The sequence below is a fragment of the Acinonyx jubatus genome, chromosome A3 (assembly GCF_027475565.1).
Source record: "Acinonyx jubatus isolate Ajub_Pintada_27869175 chromosome A3, VMU_Ajub_asm_v1.0, whole genome shotgun sequence".
NCBI classification, from domain to species: Eukaryota; Metazoa; Chordata; class Mammalia; order Carnivora; family Felidae; genus Acinonyx; species Acinonyx jubatus.
This window is the reverse complement of record NC_069388.1, coordinates 131,911,828-131,929,494: the sequence shown is the minus strand read 5'-3', so window position 1 is coordinate 131,929,494 and position 17,667 is coordinate 131,911,828. Positions and strand designations below refer to the sequence as shown.

The 17,667-nt window shown below is 55.2% G+C and overlaps 1 protein-coding gene and 1 non-coding gene across 2 annotated transcripts; both read right to left on the bottom strand.

Annotated features, from left to right (window-relative positions):
• Positions 1-12,025: 12,025 nt before the first annotated feature.
• Positions 12,026-17,523, bottom strand: LOC106982964 (uncharacterized). The gene is made up of 4 exons (XM_015081122.3): positions 17,127-17,523; positions 15,547-15,734; positions 14,112-14,254; positions 12,026-13,004 (listed from the first exon to the last, which is right to left on the bottom strand). Exons 1-4 carry the CDS (start codon positions 17,379-17,381, stop codon positions 12,952-12,954), a joined length of 639 nt encoding a protein of 212 aa, XP_014936608.1. The 5' UTR covers positions 17,382-17,523; the 3' UTR covers positions 12,026-12,951.
• LOC113592549 (U6 spliceosomal RNA) lies at positions 14,642-14,748 on the bottom strand. Its single transcript, XR_003412456.1, has one exon. It is a non-coding gene; the product is annotated as a U6 spliceosomal RNA (small nuclear RNA).
• Positions 17,524-17,667: the final 144 nt, after the last annotated feature.

Genomic DNA, 17,667 nt, shown 5'->3' with positions numbered 1-17,667 from the left:
CCCCCTCGGGGGGAGCCTCGGTCTGCATCCGTCGGAGCCTGAGAAGAGGACGCTTTATTTTGCTTGGTTTCAGAATAAAGTTCCACCTCTTGCACTTGCTGAGAATCTTCCCGAGGAAGCGAGTCCATTGGCTAGACCTTCACTTCTTCCAGATCATAAAGGGAACTTTGTGTCTTTGAGGGAAAGGAGGACTAGGAAAGCACATGTGAGGCTTTCGTGCACAAGAATCTCCTGAAGATCTTGTTAAAATGCAGGTGCTCCCTGGGTAGGCTGCTGTGAGTGCACCTGCGGTCTGCACTTCGAACCAGCTGCCAGGTGAGGTGCTGACCCTCCATCCCTCCTTTCGGGAAAGAGGGCAAGGTCCCTCTGTTTAGAAGAAAAGACGCATTATAAAAAAGACACGGTGTTGCCCCCCAGGACCACCCAGGACTATTGCAGGCTGCGTGTTAAGACCTCATGTTGTTGAGGAAGCCCTGGAGAAAGGGAAAGGAACTTGATTTCCAAGGCTGACCTCAAACCTTCGGGAAACTAACTCTACACCAGGAGCCCCTCTCAGGCTCTAAGCCACTATTGATAGTAGGATGTCTTCATTCCTGACCCCCCGCCCCTACCTCCCAGGACCTGGCCTAGTACCTGGAATATGCTAGATGCCCAATAAATATGGAAGGAAGGAAGGAAGGAAGGAAGGAAGGAAGGAAGGAAGGAAGGAAGGAGAGGGGAGGGGAGGAAAGGAGGGGAAGAGGATGGAAGGATGGGTTAGGCAAAAAAATTGAGTTGCAATAAGGAAGACTCTGACATATGTTATTAACCATGTAATGCGTGCACTTGTCCAAGATGGGCACAGAATGGCTATCCCATGCCTACCAATTAATTGGTAGAAAGAACTCAGGCTTTCTATCTATTGATCATTTTTAAGCATTCCTGTCACCCCATGGGATCTAGAACCTACCTTGCATATACTAACTATATCGGCCTTCTAGAACCAAAGGAACTTCTGGCTATTTGAAAGATGTCATTTTAGGTGCTGTGATAGTTATTTGTTTTCCAGTTTGGCTGGGCCCAGATATGTGGTCACACATTAATCTGGAAGTTCCTATGGGGATGTTTTCAGATGAGATTAACATTTAAATTGGTGAATTTTGAGCGGCGCCTGGGTGGCTCGGTGAGTGTCCGGCTTTGGCTCAGGTCATGATCTCACAGTTTGTGGGTTCGAGCCCCGCATCAGGCTCTGTGCTAACAGCTTAGAGCCTGGAGCCTGCTCCGGATTCTGTGTCTCCCTCTCTCTCTGTTCCTCCCCTGCTCATGCTCTGTCTCTCTCTCTCCTTCAAAACTAAATAAAAACATTTTAAAAAAATTTAAATTGGTGAATTTTGAGTAAGCAGATTGCCCTCCATAATGTAGGTGGGCCTCATCCAATCAAATGAAGGGCTGAATAGAACAAAGACTGATGTTCCCCAAACAAGAGGGAAATCTGCCAGCAGAGGAACTTTGGCCTTGAAATACAACGTCAGCTCTTCCCTGGGTCTCCAGTCTGATGGCCCACCTTGCAGATTTCAGACTTGCCAGTCTTAATCATGTGAGCCAATTCCTTAAAATTTCTTGCTTGCTTGCTCACTCTTTCAGATAGATAGATAAATACAGAGGTAGAGATAGACACAGACATAGACACAGACAGATAAATATACACACGCATTAACTGATTCTGCTTCTCTGGAAAACCCTAATATAGAGGCAAAAAAGGAACAACATTTCACAGCAGACGGTAAACACTGCTTATCCCAAAAGATACTAAAGTATATCACACAGACTGGAACAGAGGCTGAATATACTCGTGGCTAATGAACTAACAAGTCACAGGACATCTCTAAACCCAGGAGAATATGGGGCTATGCCTTCAAACATTGACTGTCGAAGCCCAACCCCCCAACTCCAACCCCAAACAGATCCTCAGGTTACTCTTCGAGAAATACTGTCGAATGGGTATCCTTGGAGGCACTGCCTCGGTCAGAATGAGGCAACTAATATATTCTAAAATACAATATGAGTTCTCTTTATATCCCCTGCAACCATTAGCCAGACCCTATGAAACCGTATTTGACCATCTTTGCCCTGTAAAAACAGTAATTCTATACAGTTAACCTAATACATCTAATTATGCCTCATAATTTAGATCACATTGAATAAAGCCCCATTAACACCCAGAGTCCTCTCTTACAGATCCTCTAGAATGTTCTCCATGTCAGCATCCCATCTACATGGGCAACAGGTTGGCTCTGTGAAAGACTGGGGCACGCTGCCTGGGCCGGGGGCAGGTCACTTCCTCTCCCGAGCCGGGGTCCTGACGCAGCAAGGGCTGAGGCGGGACCCAGATGAGGGGGTGTCACTCTTTGCTGGAAGGTACTACAGAAACACCCCTAATCCTTGTTTCCTGAGGCACACAGACTGCTGGAAATTCTGGGGCCTGGCCCTCTGGTGTTTACGGACCCTCCTACCCCAGGAAGTCAGGGGCTAGAAACCTCCTGAGCGTGGGCCGTGCCGCATTCTCCATCTCCCCGGTGCCTAACACGAGGCCATGACATACAGAGTGGGCGATGAGTAAGTGAGGGAAGGAGGGACAGGAGAGAAGGAGAGAGGGAGGGTTATGTCCTAGCCCTGTGCCCCGCTAACTGCTCCCTCCAGGTCACCCACCAGCCTGGTCTGGGCCTCTGCCAACCACCTGCCATTTGAGGCTGTAAGGCCGGCTCCTACCCCACGGAGGACTGAGCTCCCATCACGCTTCCCTGGTGACCCATCTGGGACCCACGGTGACTGCCACCCAGGTGAGCCCAACCCTGCCCCCACCTCTCCCGGCCCCCCACTTCTCCTGCCCCCCCCCCGCCTCTACCAGCCCCTCGCTTTTCCCGGCCCCTGCTTCTCCCCGCCCACACAACCCATAGACCCCCAGCCTGGAAAACAGCTCCAGTGTTCACCCCCCGAGCACCCTTCTTCTTCCACTGCTTCACCTGCCCCTGTTCATCCAAAGCCCTGGGCTGCACAGAGGGGACACTTCCTGAGGCCACACGCCTGGGGCCCCCCTGTGGGCACTGCACCGGCAGCCCAACCTAAGCCCTGCCTCATCCTCCCCACTGGCGGCCAGGAGCCTCGCGGGCCAAGATGATGAGCCCTGGGCTGGACACCCGCACGCACGCTCCTCCCTACAGCCAAAGGCTCTCACCAGCCAAGATGACCCAAAGCACCACGGCCTCAGGACGCTGCAGCAGGAACCTGCATGAAGAGCCCCGGAAAAGCCACACTAGGAGGGAGGGTAGAGGGAAGGGGTGAAGACTATGTCCCAGGAGAGAAGCCACTCCTGTGGACAAGGTGGTGTCAACCAGGGGACCAGGCCCAGCTCCCGAGCCAGTGGCGGGAGGGGTGAGTTAAGGACCTGGGGATACAACACTTTGCAACCTCAGTTCACAGTTATGTAACCGAAATATTTGTCAACAGCGCCCTTACAGAAGACTGCCCTTTGGTTTTGCTTAATCATTACTCTGCAGAGAAAGTCCGCAGAGAAAGTCGCGACCACACACACACACACGGTGCAGATGCTGCACTGGCATAGCGCTCCTGAGGAAATTCAAGAAGGGGAGACAAGAAAGATCACTGGATTAAAGAATCAACTTCTCTATTCCAAGAACATTGACTGAAATTACCACAGATCTCAGAAATCCTATGTTTCAGGGCGCCGAGTCGGTTGAGGGCCCATCATCGGTTTCGGCTCAGGTCGTGATCTCACAGTTGGTAAGTTCGAGCCCTGGGTCAGGCTCTGTGCTGACAGCAAGCAGCCTGCTTGGGATCCTCTCTCTCTCCCTCTCTATCTCTGCCCCTCCCCTGGTCCCTCACTCTCTTTCTCAAAATAAATAAACAAACCTAAAAAAAAAAGAAGAAGAAGAAGAAGAAAAAGAAAAAGAAAAGAAAAAAAATCCTATGTTTGGGCAGGTAACCACACATGGCCCTGTCCTCCTTGGAGACAACACAGCATGGCCCCGCCCTCCTTGGAGACAACACAGCATGGCCCCGCCCTCCTTGGAGACAACACAGCATGGCCCCGCCCTCCTTGGAGAGGCTGGGACAGGGAGGTTGCTGTTGCTCTGGCGGATCCAGCTTAGCTTGCTTGACCTTCTCAGCCAGGAGGTTCATTCACTCACAAGTGTATTCTTACCACCAGGAACACAAAAGCAAATGGGGGGGGGGCGGGGGGGAGGGCAGGTCTGCAGTACAGAGATCACAGAAGAGTGGAGGCTTTTAACGCTACTGGACCAGGGGTTTCTCTCTCCATGAAGCAAATGTTATCACAGATGCTTCCCCTAGAACCCAACACCCTAAAGATGGGGGCCCACTGTCCCGCTGGCTCCCGGAAGGCCCCGGAGTGTGGGGTGGCCGCCTACAGCTGACCTGAGGCCTGAGTCTCCGGGACCTGGGAACCCCCTGGGTCAGGGACAGAGCCCAGCGGCCCTGCAGCCAGCTGCTGTGCATTCAGGGCCGGCTTAGCGAGCAGCCGCGGGACCCCGCATTCACGGGCACAAAAAAGTCACTGGCAGCGCTCAGCACTGCGGGCCGGGCATCCAGACTTTCTCACCGCCAGACAATACTCGCTCGACATCGCGCGCCTGCTAAGAAGCACATTTCATTAAACAAATCAAGTACGGATTTGGTGGCTTTAGCTTCTATAGAGACGCGAGGCTTTTTGCAGCGGAAGGAGCACTGGCAGCTTAAACCCTAATCCTCCACACGGCCCGCAAAGTAGCCATAAACCCTGCAAGAAATTAGAACGGGTTTCAGGGAAGTGACGCCCGATAATTGAGCGTCATTATTCTTCACTCTGTTTCGTCCCCTCTGTTTTTCTCTCTTTCTCCCACTTTTAATTTATGCCATAGTCATGTATTCTATGCCTTATAAGCCACCTGAAATTGCTTCTTGAACAGGCAACATGTGAAATGAGATGAAATCAAGATGAGCTGTCAGATTGTCACCTGACCAAGGAGGGAAATCAGGCCCTGATATGATGTCCCTGCACGTGGCCTCCGGGACCATGTGTCCCCAAGGGTCAGCTGACAGCAGAACAGGCTGTCCAGACACAAGCCTCAGGCCCCCGCAGAAGCAGCAAGGTTAGGCACCTTAATGGGTTTGCGCTTCAGGGGTTCCCGAGGCCCTGAGAGAGGCATTTCTGCTCTGTCGAAGGGTCAGCAGAACCGGAATTTCCTGGGGTGCCAAAAACATGCCCACAAAACGAAAATGCACATGCCTGGGCCCATGGGGTCAAAATCTCCGCATTCTGCACCAAGGTCGAAACCAAGGATCTGCACTTTTACCAAGCAGTTCCTAGCTCAGTGAGACATGAGCACACTGCCCTGAAAACGTCGCACGCCTGCCAACCTCCACATGGCATGTCCAGGGCCCTCCCAAGGGCACCCACACTGAGGCTCCTGCGTCCCCAGCTTCCTTGCTGCACCCGTCCCTCCCTCTCTGACACCCACTCCCACAGGGCACCCTCCTTTCTGACCCTGGCCTGACGCCCTCCTCCTACGCCCTCTCCCTGCATGACTCCCACCCAGCGCCCAGGACACCATGGGAGCCCCAATGGCTCCCCCACTCGCCTGCCAGCGCTGCCCACAGCTTCGTGCCAGCCTTCCGCAAGCCTCAGACAGGGTATATGGCAAGTAAATGTTTATTGAACAAACAGATGGATCTTTATTACTTTCTTCCAGGAACTCGCTTGCCCCAAACACATAGCTTGTGACAAAACAAAGCCCAACCAGACCTCTTGCTTGCTTACGGTCTGCAAGCTGTGTGCACCTTCCACGTCTCTGAGCCTGGCGCCTGCCATCTCCCCTCTGCTCTCCCTCATGAAACAGGAATTCCGTTTCAGCCTCAGCTTAAGGGCCACCTCCTCCAGGAAGCCTTCTTTGATTTCCTCTTCTTCATTCAACAAACATTTCCTGAGTGTCCCCCCCGGGCTCAGGCACTTTGCAGGGCTGACAACAAGCAGAGAACAGGCAGGAGGGGTCCCTGCCTGGACTCTCAAGGAGCAGGTAAATGCTGCAGTGATTCATGCCCCCAACCTCCCCCAGTACCTCTGCCAGAACCCTGTTTGCAGAGCCCTTTCACCGATACATCCTTAAAATTAGGTATCACCCATGCAACACGCACCCACACAAGGCACAATGCGGATTCTAACAGGCAATGAGAAAGGACTGAGTCGTGCCCATTAACCCACCCACTTCAAAGGAAAAGTTCCTCCGGAAAGGTTTGTTGAATAAGCAAAGCATAGAAAGAAACAGCAGGGGAACCTAGGTAAGGTTAGAAATGAAAGCTAACATCCATTGGAACTGAAAGGAGACGCCACTGCATGCTGACTAGAAGGACCAGACCCAGAGCCTGCTGGGCCAGGGCGAGGAGAAGCAGGAACGCTCACTGGTGGGAGTGCAGAGGGGAGCGGCCACTCTGGGAGACAGCCGGGTGGCCCCTTACAAAACCAGACCGTTACCCTGTGACCCAGCGGTCGTGCTTCTCGGTATTTGCCCCCAACGAGCTGGAAGCATATCCACATGAGAACCTGCACACGACGTGCATAGCAGCTTTATTCCTAATAGCCAAAGCTTGGGAGCAAGCAAGATGTCCTTCAGTAGCTGAGCTTATGGATAAATACGCTCCAGACACTGGAATATTATTCAGCACCGAAAAGAAATGAGCTGCGAGCCATGAAAAGACGTGGAGGAAACGTAAATGCATGTTTCTGGGTGAAATAATCCACTCTGCAAAGACCACGTGCTGCAGAACTCCAACTATATGATGTTCTGGAAAAGGTGAAATGATACAGTGAGAAGATCACTCAATCACTTATGGGATCAAGCTCCATGTCAGGCTCCCTCGGCCCCCTCTCCTCCGCTCTCTCTCTCTCTCTAGAAAAAAAAATAAATGTAAAAAAATGTTGAAAACAATTTTTTGAAGTTTGCTTTAATGTTTATTTATTTCTTTTGAGACAGAGCACAAGTGTGCGAGCGGGGAGGGGCAGAGAGAGAGAGAGAATCTCAAACAGGCTCAAAGTGGCCAGCAGCCTCCAAGCGTGGTGACATCTTGCATAGACGGAGGAATGGGGACCCCACGGGCGCTGGAGCCCGACTCCCTGGGTGCAGATGTGGGCTTCTGCCTATTACCAGCTCTGTGAATGTGGGCACGTTACTTCGCTTCTCCGTGCCTCAGTTTCCCCATCAGTAAGATGGGGGCAATCATGCTTTCTAAGACTGCTGCGCCCTCTGAAGGAGGGATGCTCTCAGGCACTCCGCAGAGCTGACGTTTGGGAAGCCTGGCATGGGTGGCTGCTGTCACTATACTATCAGCTGTCAGTTGTCAAGCCCTGTGCCAAAACGTCTCTGTTCCTTAGCTTACCTCAGCCTCACCCGGCCCCCAAGGAAGCATTACAGTCTCCACGCTCAGATGGCTGTCCCAAGCCCACCCAGGTAATGAGAGGGATCTGGACCAAGGATCCCTGCCTCCAAAGCCGTTGTGCCGCCCTGCCTCTTGGGGTCAAAAGTCCCTGTGGAAGGTACCTCGCCCGCTGTAAGCAGCCCCGCTGACTGGCACATTCCTCAGGTGGCTTTGGCCTGGGAACAGCGAAGTCCTAGCTGCAGGAGGGGGGTGGGGGAAGCTGAGCAGAAAAGCCCCAGGTAATGTAAATGGAAACTCTAACCGACAGTCCTGCACCTGGTGTTTTGCATTTCCCAAGACAGCTGAAGGGATTGTGTAGGAAGCTTCACGCCTTGGAGGAAACCCGTCTGTGGCCATCGGGACAGCTGGACTGGGCCCCCGAGCCGCTTCACATCCCCGCCTGGAAATACGGTGTGGTGTGGGGGCTTATTTAAACGTCACCCCTCGGGTAACCTGGAACCCATCTGGGAGTCGCCCTACCCTCGGCTACAAGCGGACCCATTCCCACAGGGGGCTCCAACTCCCGGCCTGGGCCTCAGGGAGGAGGGGGCCATGGCCTGTTCCCCACAGGCTCCTGGGGAATTAAAGGGAGCCCGCAGGGCCACCTGTCCAGGCTGCTCACTGGGAACTCTGAGCATCCGGCTCCTTCTGATGCCAACTATGCGGGTAGCACACAACCACAGACACAGGCATCACAAGGGAGGCGGTGCTCAAACAGATTACGTAAGCTGCCCGAGGTCGCACCTAACTGGAAGAAGAGGGACACAGAGCCAAGCCTGACTCCGAGGCCCTGGCACTTTCCCTGAGCAGGAACTGGAGCCACCACGGTTTCGGGAAACCAGCCCGCAGGGGTCGCCGGACGTCAGCCGCCCTCTGCCACAGAGCACAAGCCTTGGCACTCCGGGGAAACCCCACACACCAGAAGACAAAGTCTGTGGCCTTGAACTACAGAAAGCTGTAAGGCGGCCGTGCAACTGTGCAAATGACCAGAGCCAAATTCCTGCATCAGCAGAGCTGGCCCAGCTGTGTCAGACACACAGACAAGCACGTGCGGAGCGGTCAGGGGCACGGTGGGGCTGGAGGAGGCCTCTGCAGCTGTGCGGGGGCGGGGCCGGTGCAGCCAGCCGGCGTCGGGCCGTGAGTGCTGATGCCCGCCCTAGGTGGCCGAGGAGAACGAGGAAGTAGGGTGGCAGGCCCGGCCAAGACCAGGCCCCACGACACGGTTGCAGGAAGAAGGTGGCCGGGAGGCCTTCCGATCCCAGTCAGAAATTTTCATTTGAAATGAGAGGCGGGTAGAGAGTGCCCTTCAGGGACACAAACCACAACCGTGCTGGATGGAGAGCCAGGACCTCGTGGATCCATGCGTGTCCTTGCAGGCAGCGAGCACATGAGGGGCTCAGAGGAAGCCCCCCACTTCCCCATTCTGGTGAGCTGGGCTGCAGGGCCCAGATCTGTGTCCTGCCCCCCTCCCCCCGCACAGTCTGGGTGCCACGGTTCCCCAGTCCCCAGAAAAGGTATAGCAATATTTGTTTGACTTACCTACTTACCACCTCCCCAAACTAGACTCATGCCCATCACGTGCTCCATTTCAGGAGGCTGCTCTGACTTGACTTACAAACCCTCCTGCCTACTGGAACTCTTTCTGAGAGGTGCCTCGAAGAACAAGAGAGGGCCTGGGGCGCCCGGGTGGCTCAGTCAGTTAAGCATCCCGACTCTTGATTTCCTGCTCAGGTCATGATCTCATGGTTCGTGAGTTTGAGCCCCGTGTCAGGCTCTGCGCTGGCAGCTCTGAGCCTGGAGCCTGCTTCGGATTCTGTGTCTCCCTCTCTCTCTCTGCCCCTCCCCAGCTTGCATGCACGCTCTCTCTCTCTCTCTCTCTCTCAAAATAAGTAAATAAACTTTAAACACACACACACACACACACACACACAAGCAATACAAGCCCTGATGACTATTCCCCAGGAACAAAAAGTTCAAGAACTAAAAAGGCGAAATGAATCAAGGCCAGATGTTGACTACAGGCAACCTCCAAGTCAACTCATAGCTAAGCTCAGGCAGACAGGACACGTGGCTATCTTTCCCAACCTATCCCCCCAAAAGGTGCACCTCTTGGCCTCCCAGCCTCCACAACTGTGCCCCTCCTCTCGCCAAGCATGCCGTCCCTGCACGCAGGGTCCCTGGTCACCTGGTGGATTCAGGGGGCACGACTCCCAAAGGGGGTGACGCCCGCTTAGCAAGCAGCCTCGAACTCTTGCTCTGACACCACGGATACATCACCAGGCAAACTGCCAGGAGCGGCACCCGCAGGGGAAATAGGCCAGGCAACATGAAAGCAAGAACAAAACCAAAACTGGGTGGGTTATTTTTATCACACTGTAGACTTGCAGCAAAGACCCAACAGCCAAAGGGGCATCCCAGGCGCCGGGCAGGTTTCTCTCAGCCTCTGTCCCTTCCCTCCTTCCGTCCCTCCAGCCCCCTCCTCAGGAAACCGAGAAAGTGGATCGGGTCAGAGCAAACCATCCCTCATTCTGCCTTCTCCACAGGAAAACCTAATTAGTCGCCAAATATTCGGAATGGGTAATTGCTACCTGAATTAATAAGGGCAAACAGCCGGCAAGAAAACAGTGGTTTACTATTTCTGAGCGTGCGCCTCTCTTCACCCGGAGCCCCAGGCTCTGCCGGGAGGGACGGGCTCTGGAGACACGACTCCCCTGGAAGCCTGCAGGAAGGGTGACGCGGCGGCCCGGGGCTGCCTCTGCTCCCGGGTCACTTCCAACACTGCTGTGGCTGGGAGTCACCCTGTCTCCTCTAACACGCAGCATGCATGTGTGCACATACTCATGCACGTTCACATTTACGCAAATGCACACAGCACACACCATACACGCACACATATATGGGCACTCACACCCGTGCACACAGCACACATGTAAAAGCATATACACACGCACACACATATGGACAAACGCGCGCACAGGCACATACATACACATGTGCGCACACACACCCATACGCACACACACAGGCACAAAGCACACACCAGGAACATCCAAGGGTCATGAAACCAGATTCTCACCCAGGATCTGCTTGCCCCGATTTCCCCAACAAGTTGCCCCAGTTTCCTCAGCTCTGACAAGGGGGTATGTAGACCACATTGAGGGGGGTGCAGACAGGAGGGAGAAGGGAGAGGAAGAGGAAAGTTGAGGAGACGCCACGTTAGGCTAGAAGACACCTGCTGCAGCCCCCTCCACCCCATCCCAGCACAGACGCCAGAGTCACACCCAGAGTGCCTCTGGGGAGCCTGCTGAGCCCCACCACAGCCCTGCCGTGTGACCTCAGACACAGCACTTTCCCCCTCCGGGCCTGGGTTTCTGCCTGTGTGCGAATGAGGTGACTCGGTGCGATCGGTGTGGTCGCCGGAACAGTTCTGAGGCGCTGCCCTCCAGGGAGGATTCAGTTCAAGCTGGGGATCACCACGGTCTCCCCTGCCCTTGGCCCCTCCCCGCCCCTGCCCGAGCACTTTCCACAGGACTTCTCTGGCACATGGCAGCGAGTAACTTCCGGAGGGAGGGGAGCCCAGGGCTCTCTGGAGGCGTCCCGGTGTCACAGGCAGCTTGGGCCACAGACATCCAGCCACCGACCTGCTGTCAAGTCGGCCCAGGGGATTCTGGGCTGTGTCTGCCACGGCTGCCCCAGCCAGATATGCTTCCACGTGAAGCTGCCCAGGACACTGTGTCCGCACGATGCCGACAATCTGTCCTTCGGTTTTTACGTTTAATGACATGTTGTAAACAGCTCTCACGGCTGTGCGTGCAGAGCCCTTTTTCTACCAGACAAACAGTAATTCTCTGGAAGGCTCTATCACAGATCGAACCGAACCCCTATTAAGGCTACTGGCAATCTTTGACTTTCACAAGCATCGCTATAATCATCTGCTTATAGGTACTCGTTCTGGATAAATAAAAAGTTCTCTGCGTGCAAAAAACTACATATATCTTTAAAGGTTCATATCTGCCTGGAAACAGAAGTCCGGCACGTCACACACCAGGCCATCAGCTGCGGCTCCTTCTGGGGCAGGGGATTAGGAAAGAAAACTCAGGCTCTCGGTAAGCAATACTTTATGTTTGCGAAACGGAATGAGTACGGGGGGGAAATAAACAAAATGCAGTCACTGTCTAAACCTCTTCAGAAGTGGTTTTACCAGAGGGTCTGGATCTGGCAGGAGCCACATAATCACGGAGAGAATCTCCACATAATCACGGAGAGAAGGGAGGAAGAGGGGAAACGTCCGGCAGAGGGAGAGGCCAGGAGCCACCGCTTTGTGGGGTCAGCTGTCCCCTGGGCTGGCGGGGACAGGACCTGGCTTCGAACCATGCTCTGTGCACTCACCTGGCGCCTGGGTGTTGTTTCGCCTCGGAGGACTTCCATTTCCTTGTGTGTAACACGAGGTCAGCAGGTCAAACGGGCTCAACAGCGAGCAACCGGAACAGGGGGGCCGCCACCCGTGTCTGTCCTGACACCTTCTGCCCTGTTCCGGGTGCAGAGGAAAAGAAAAACTAATCTCACGGCTGCTCCTCAAGTCCTCACTCCTCTCCAGCCTCCCCCAGGGCCCCCAACCCGGTCTCAGGGTTTATGGACCCTGTGGCCTTTCTCCTGAAGAGAGAGCCCCTGACAACATCACGTCTTGGGGCCCAAACGTGAGCACATCTAGAAACCCCAAGATGACTGGGGCACCTGGGGGGCTCCGTCGCTTAAGCGTCCGACTTCGGCTCAGGTCACGATCTCACAGTTTGTGGGTTCGAGCCCCGCGTCGGGCTCTGTGCTGACAGCTCGGAGCCTGGAGCCTGTTTCAGATTCTGTGTCTCCCTCTCTCCCTGCCCCTCCCCCACTCATGCTCTATCTCTCTCTCAAAAATAAATAAACATTAGAAATCCCAAGGTGATTAGTAACTAAGAAAGATAACCATCTTTGTCACGAATGATATATGGCAATAAACCTATTGGCCAGTGTTTTTTATTTATTTATTTTTCCAGGAAAACACAGTGAGCCAAGAACACAGAAACATAGCAACCCCAGGCCTTGAGCAAGGATGTTCTTAAAAATCCCCATGATGTTTACAGAGTTTAGTGATCTTCCCCCCTCACGTGGACATGCCCGGAGTCAGGAGTCAGGACCCCTGCAAACCCAAACGTGGAGGGAGGCACGGCAGGCAAGAACCCACAGTGCCGTGGCCTCACACATCAGTCCCGCTGTGGTCACCCAGCGCTGAGCAGCCCACACCCCCGCCAAGATCCACAGGCGCCCACACCCGGCCAGGCCACTGAGTAATCCCAGCTCACCTACAACCATGTGACCTCAGGAATCAATGACTTCAGCCAAAAGGCCCAGCTTCCCCATCTGTAAGGGAGCGTCTCCTTCCAGGGAGGTCGTCAGAGGATCCCATGAGCTAACGTGGACCAGCTAGGGGGACAAGGACTGATGTCATCACATTCCTGCAGGTCTCAGGAGGCTGTTCACATCGTCAGATGAGCTCGGGTCTGTGAAATAGTGTGAGGACATGAAAAGCGGGGACTTTAGTCACCCAGGAGCCATCACTGGGTCCCCAACCAGCTGGACTCCCCAGGACTGGGAAGGAAGCTGAAGGAAGCTGCCCAGAACGGCCAGAAATCACCGAGGCTCCGAAATGCTCCCTCCACCTGCTCAGCTCCTGCCCTCCCCGCTGGCCTGCCTCCTCTCTGCCCCAAGAGCAGAGTCTCCCCAGTTCCCAACCTGAGAATCAGCTTTTGGCTCTCTCCAGGGAGACACTTTGAAGGCTTCAAGTGCCTCTCTCCAGGGAACATCAAAGACCATGGCACTTCCCACGGCATCCTTAAACCCAGTGACCTGTGAATGTCCGGCCTCATGGCACCTATAGGACATGACCTGACGGCCTCACTTCGATCAGTGAGTCACTGGCCCCCAGACCCCGTGCCCCAAATCCACTGCGAGGGCAGTGAGATGACTCCCCAAATGGAGGGGCTGAGATGCGTTATGCCTGGGATTTGCACCTTTACCCCAATCAGTAAAAAGCTGTGTCTCTGTAAGTCTCTCATCTGCTTTTTTATGGGTTAATGGGTTAAACATTTTTAATTTTAGAAATAATTGCAAACAACTGAAGAGCCACTGGCTCCCAGCTCCTGATCTCGCCATGCAAAGGGGACAATATTTTTAGGCCTATTCAAGTTACCCACCCTGGCCACGAATGAAATATTAATGAAAGGTTATGCTTGCAGCCTTCAGAAAATGATTACTCGAGACAGCAATTATATTTTCCCCCTTTCTGTGTAATAAAACTGCACCTCACTGCGCAGTAGGAATTAATAATTCCGAGCCCTGTTGTTACAGAGGCGGGCATCAAAGCGGAAGAGAAGGCATGCCCGAGAGGGAAAACACAAACACGTTTAGACCCACAAAGGAAGTGGGTGACTTCAAAAGAGCAGGATTCTATATTCAGGGCTGGGATCATTTCTCAAGGTCATTAACTGCTCTAGCCGACTGAAAGAGTGGCCCAATTACAAAGCACACAGAGAAACAGAAATTAGAACAGGACATAGCGGCAGCCCCAACTCCGGGTCACTCGGCATGGCCCGCAGCCTGGCAGGTACCTGCAGCCAATCGGCCAACTCCCCAGAATCCTTCCAAGGGACTCGAAAACTCAGGACAGCCAACTGCCTTCAGAGCCAACAGCTTACTAGCTTCCCAGGCAATTTCCACATGAGCAGAAAGAGGACACCTTTCTCCTTCCAGCCTGGAAAAGAGCAATGAGAATAGCGGCCGTTTATTGAACACCTACTACTTGCCAGGCAAATACAGTGAGGCAGGAACTCCCATCTTCGTCTGATAGGAAAAAGCACTGAAGCGCAGAGAGATCCAATGACTTGCACAAGGTGACCCGGTAAATGGCAGAATTGGGATGTGAGCTGAATTCAAAGACGGGGAGGGCGGTCTGCGTCTGCCCTGCTCCCCGTTGTGTCCCCACGGTCCACGCAGCATGCTGTCTGGCCCACAGCAGGGACTCAAGTAATTCTACTTATTTAACGAATGCGTTAAACTGAACGGAGCATCCACTTTCGGAAGGCAAACTCTGCAACTTGTCAACAGACTTGAAAAGAAAAATCAGTTGTGACTTTATTTTTTTCACACGGAACGCCTCGTGAATCTGGGTGTCATCCCAGCACCCGGGCCACGCTAATCTTCTCTGTGTTGCTTCCATTTTAGTCTACGTGCTGTCGAAGCGAGCACGAGAAAAAACACTTGTGACTTTCCATACGTCCCAGGGTTCGGGGAACTGGGCTAGGCAGGGGAAAGGGCAGGCACGCAATGTTGCACACCCCGTGACAAAGGCACCCATCACTGCCCCCCCAGTGCAATCTCTGATTTTATCCCTGGTAGGGTGGTATAGGGTGTGAAGCAATTAGGGTTTTATTTTGTTCTGCGACAATGTGGAACTCAGAAATTTTTCATGACGCTCCCTTGAGAAACCTTGGGTGACCACATCAGATCATGCCCTGGCCCTCAGGGTGTGGGGGCTGCCTACCACCCTACAGCCCTTTAGGTAACTCTGGGGCAAATGAGAAAACCCTACGGCCTTGTCTTAGAGAACAAGGTCACAGGTTGCAACGGAACAGATATGTGGGTAGCTGTGACGTGGCCCAGATCATGTGGCCTGGAGCAGGGTGCCCAACAGGCAGGAGAGAATCTGCTGACCCTACCAGAGGTGGGAAAGCTGCTGAGGCAGGGGGAACAAAACTGTCCTGGGGTCACAGAGGTGGGGGTGAGGCCCTCCCCTTTGGCAGGGAAGAGCCGGGGTTCCCAAGAGCTGGGCTTGTAGAGAGAAGGGCCTAGGGAGGCCAGGAAATGGCCAGCAGGGTGATGGGGCCGACTGCCTGCTGGGTGGGTTCTTTGGGCCCCAGGATTCTTCTGGAAATTGCAGCATCTCTGTGTACATGGGAGGACCTGGGGCAGCCCTTTGTGAACCGAAAGCCAGGAGAGGGGGAGAGGATGTGAGACGGGGCTTGGAGAGGCACTCAGAGAACTCACCTGCTCTTCAAGCAGAGGGAGTGTGCTGGGGTAGACTGAGTATATTCCTTAAAGCAGACAGGCCGAATGACAGAGCCCAGGCTGGTGAGAGGGCTAGCAGACAGCAGCCAGAGAAGGGACAGCCATTTGTTGAGTGTCCAGTAAGCGCTCGGGGCCGAATACAATGCCAGAAAGCACAAACACAGCCCCTGCGGATCAAGTGGTGAACAGACATGTCAGTGCCTCCCGGGTACAGCCAGATGCAGCAACAAAGCCCCAAGTCCCGCTGGGGAATCGTGAGAGAGCCACATGCCACAAAGGGCTCAGGTGAAGTGGACTGTGGCCCCGAGACACCGCCAACCCAAGGTCCCAGAGGACCCCCCCAGACGGCCCTCTAGGATGAGGACACCCTGGAGGGAAGCAAGAATAACACCAAGGCCAGAGGCACCTGCTGGAGGGAAAGTTGGAGAAAGGATCCCAGCACCTCCAAAAGGGCCAGGGCGCCTGCTTTTTCTGACACCAAACGGATCCACTGACACTTATCCTCCTTGGTCACGACATGGTCCCAGAGCCCAGAGGTGGCAAGCCCTTCCACCCCCACCTTCCTCCTGCCCTTGCTTAACCTCTTAGTCCTTCCCTGCTCAGCAGGACTTGGTCAGAGAGGCCACACGCAGGAAAGGCACAGTGGCAGAAGAGAGAAAGATGGGTGGCAGGTGGCCAGTCAGCCCTGGGACAGAGCAGCCTGAGGACGCCATTTACAGCATAACAGAGTTCCCCCAGGAAGCCCCCAGGGCCGTCACTGGCCTGCTTGACCGGCTTCCTGTCAAGGAGGCTCAGGACAGGCATGAGAGAGCAGGCAGGTCCACGCAGAGCCGCTGGACGGATCTCCACCGCAGGAGCTGAGCCAGGGCTGGGCTCCCTGGGTGGGGACAGCCTGACCGCGGGCGGTGGCCAGTGCTGACCACAGATGCCCCAGCCTTCACGTGCAACTGAGTGAGTGGCATCTGTGTGAAGAAGTGGGAATGTTCCAAGAACCAGATCCTCCTTCCCTCTTCCAGAAAATTGAGGTCATTTTCCAGGAATGTTGAAGAAGTCAGAGCTGCCTTCCGCAGCCCTGAAATACAGGGCACTGTCCCAGTCACAGGTCCCCCAGCTCCTGTTCTGAGGGCAGGCAGTCCCGAGACGCGGGGGCCCGGGCTGCCACCACCCCCACCAGCCCCAAATCGGTAGGAAAGAGCCTTTCCTCTGCGTGTTGGAGCTGCTTCCTCCTCCCCCGCCCCAGGCCTCACCCAGCTTGGGGACTCAATGCCTGAGGACAGGATAGGGGCACACCTGCGCTGTGGGATGTGGGCCTGAGGGGAGAGGCTCGGCTGGGGCCCCAGCGGGGAGGAGGCCCCACTCCTGCCCTGGAGATGCCCCCTGACGGTGTTTTCTCCACCTGCTCACGGCCATGGGGAAGGGGCGCTCTGCCCGAGGCACGCGGGCATCACACACTCACGCGTTCGTCCCGTAACACGCCCTGGATGCCTCACGACGCGCGGTCTTAAAACAGAAGCGGTCTCAGAGCTGGGGGGAGGCGGGGTGGGGAGACTGGTGCTTACCCGACCCAACGCAGGGTGATGGCCAACCCAGGTCGGGACGGGGACAAGCGCCGGCGCGGGCCCACAGGGCGCAGAGGGGCATCCGCCCAGGACGGAGCGCCGGCCCGGGGTGCAGAGCAGGGAAAGGGAGAGAGGGTCCGCGGCCCGCGGGACCCCGGGGCTCGGCTGAGGGCGCCTCTCTAGAGCCTGGATTGAGGAAGCTGGGGTCAGAGCACCAGACAGGGGTCCCTGTTGCTGAATTCCCCTCGCAGACATCAGAGGCCAAGAGGAACACGCACTCGAGGCCACCTGCGCCGGCCCTTCCAGCTGGGTCAGAAAAACCGGTCGCCGCGTCCGCAGCGCGGGCGCAGGCGCAGGTTCCGCGGGCGGCCGGACCCGCCCCCCACCTCTCACGGGAAGAGGCGGCGGGCCCCGGGGCGGGCCCGGGGCGGGGCTCGGAGAGGCCGCGCCCACCCCGCGCTCGCTGCGCCGCCCGCCCCACCCGGGTGGGTTTCCACCTGGTGAACCTCCCAGCCTGGTCCGCCTTACACCCTCGCGTGCC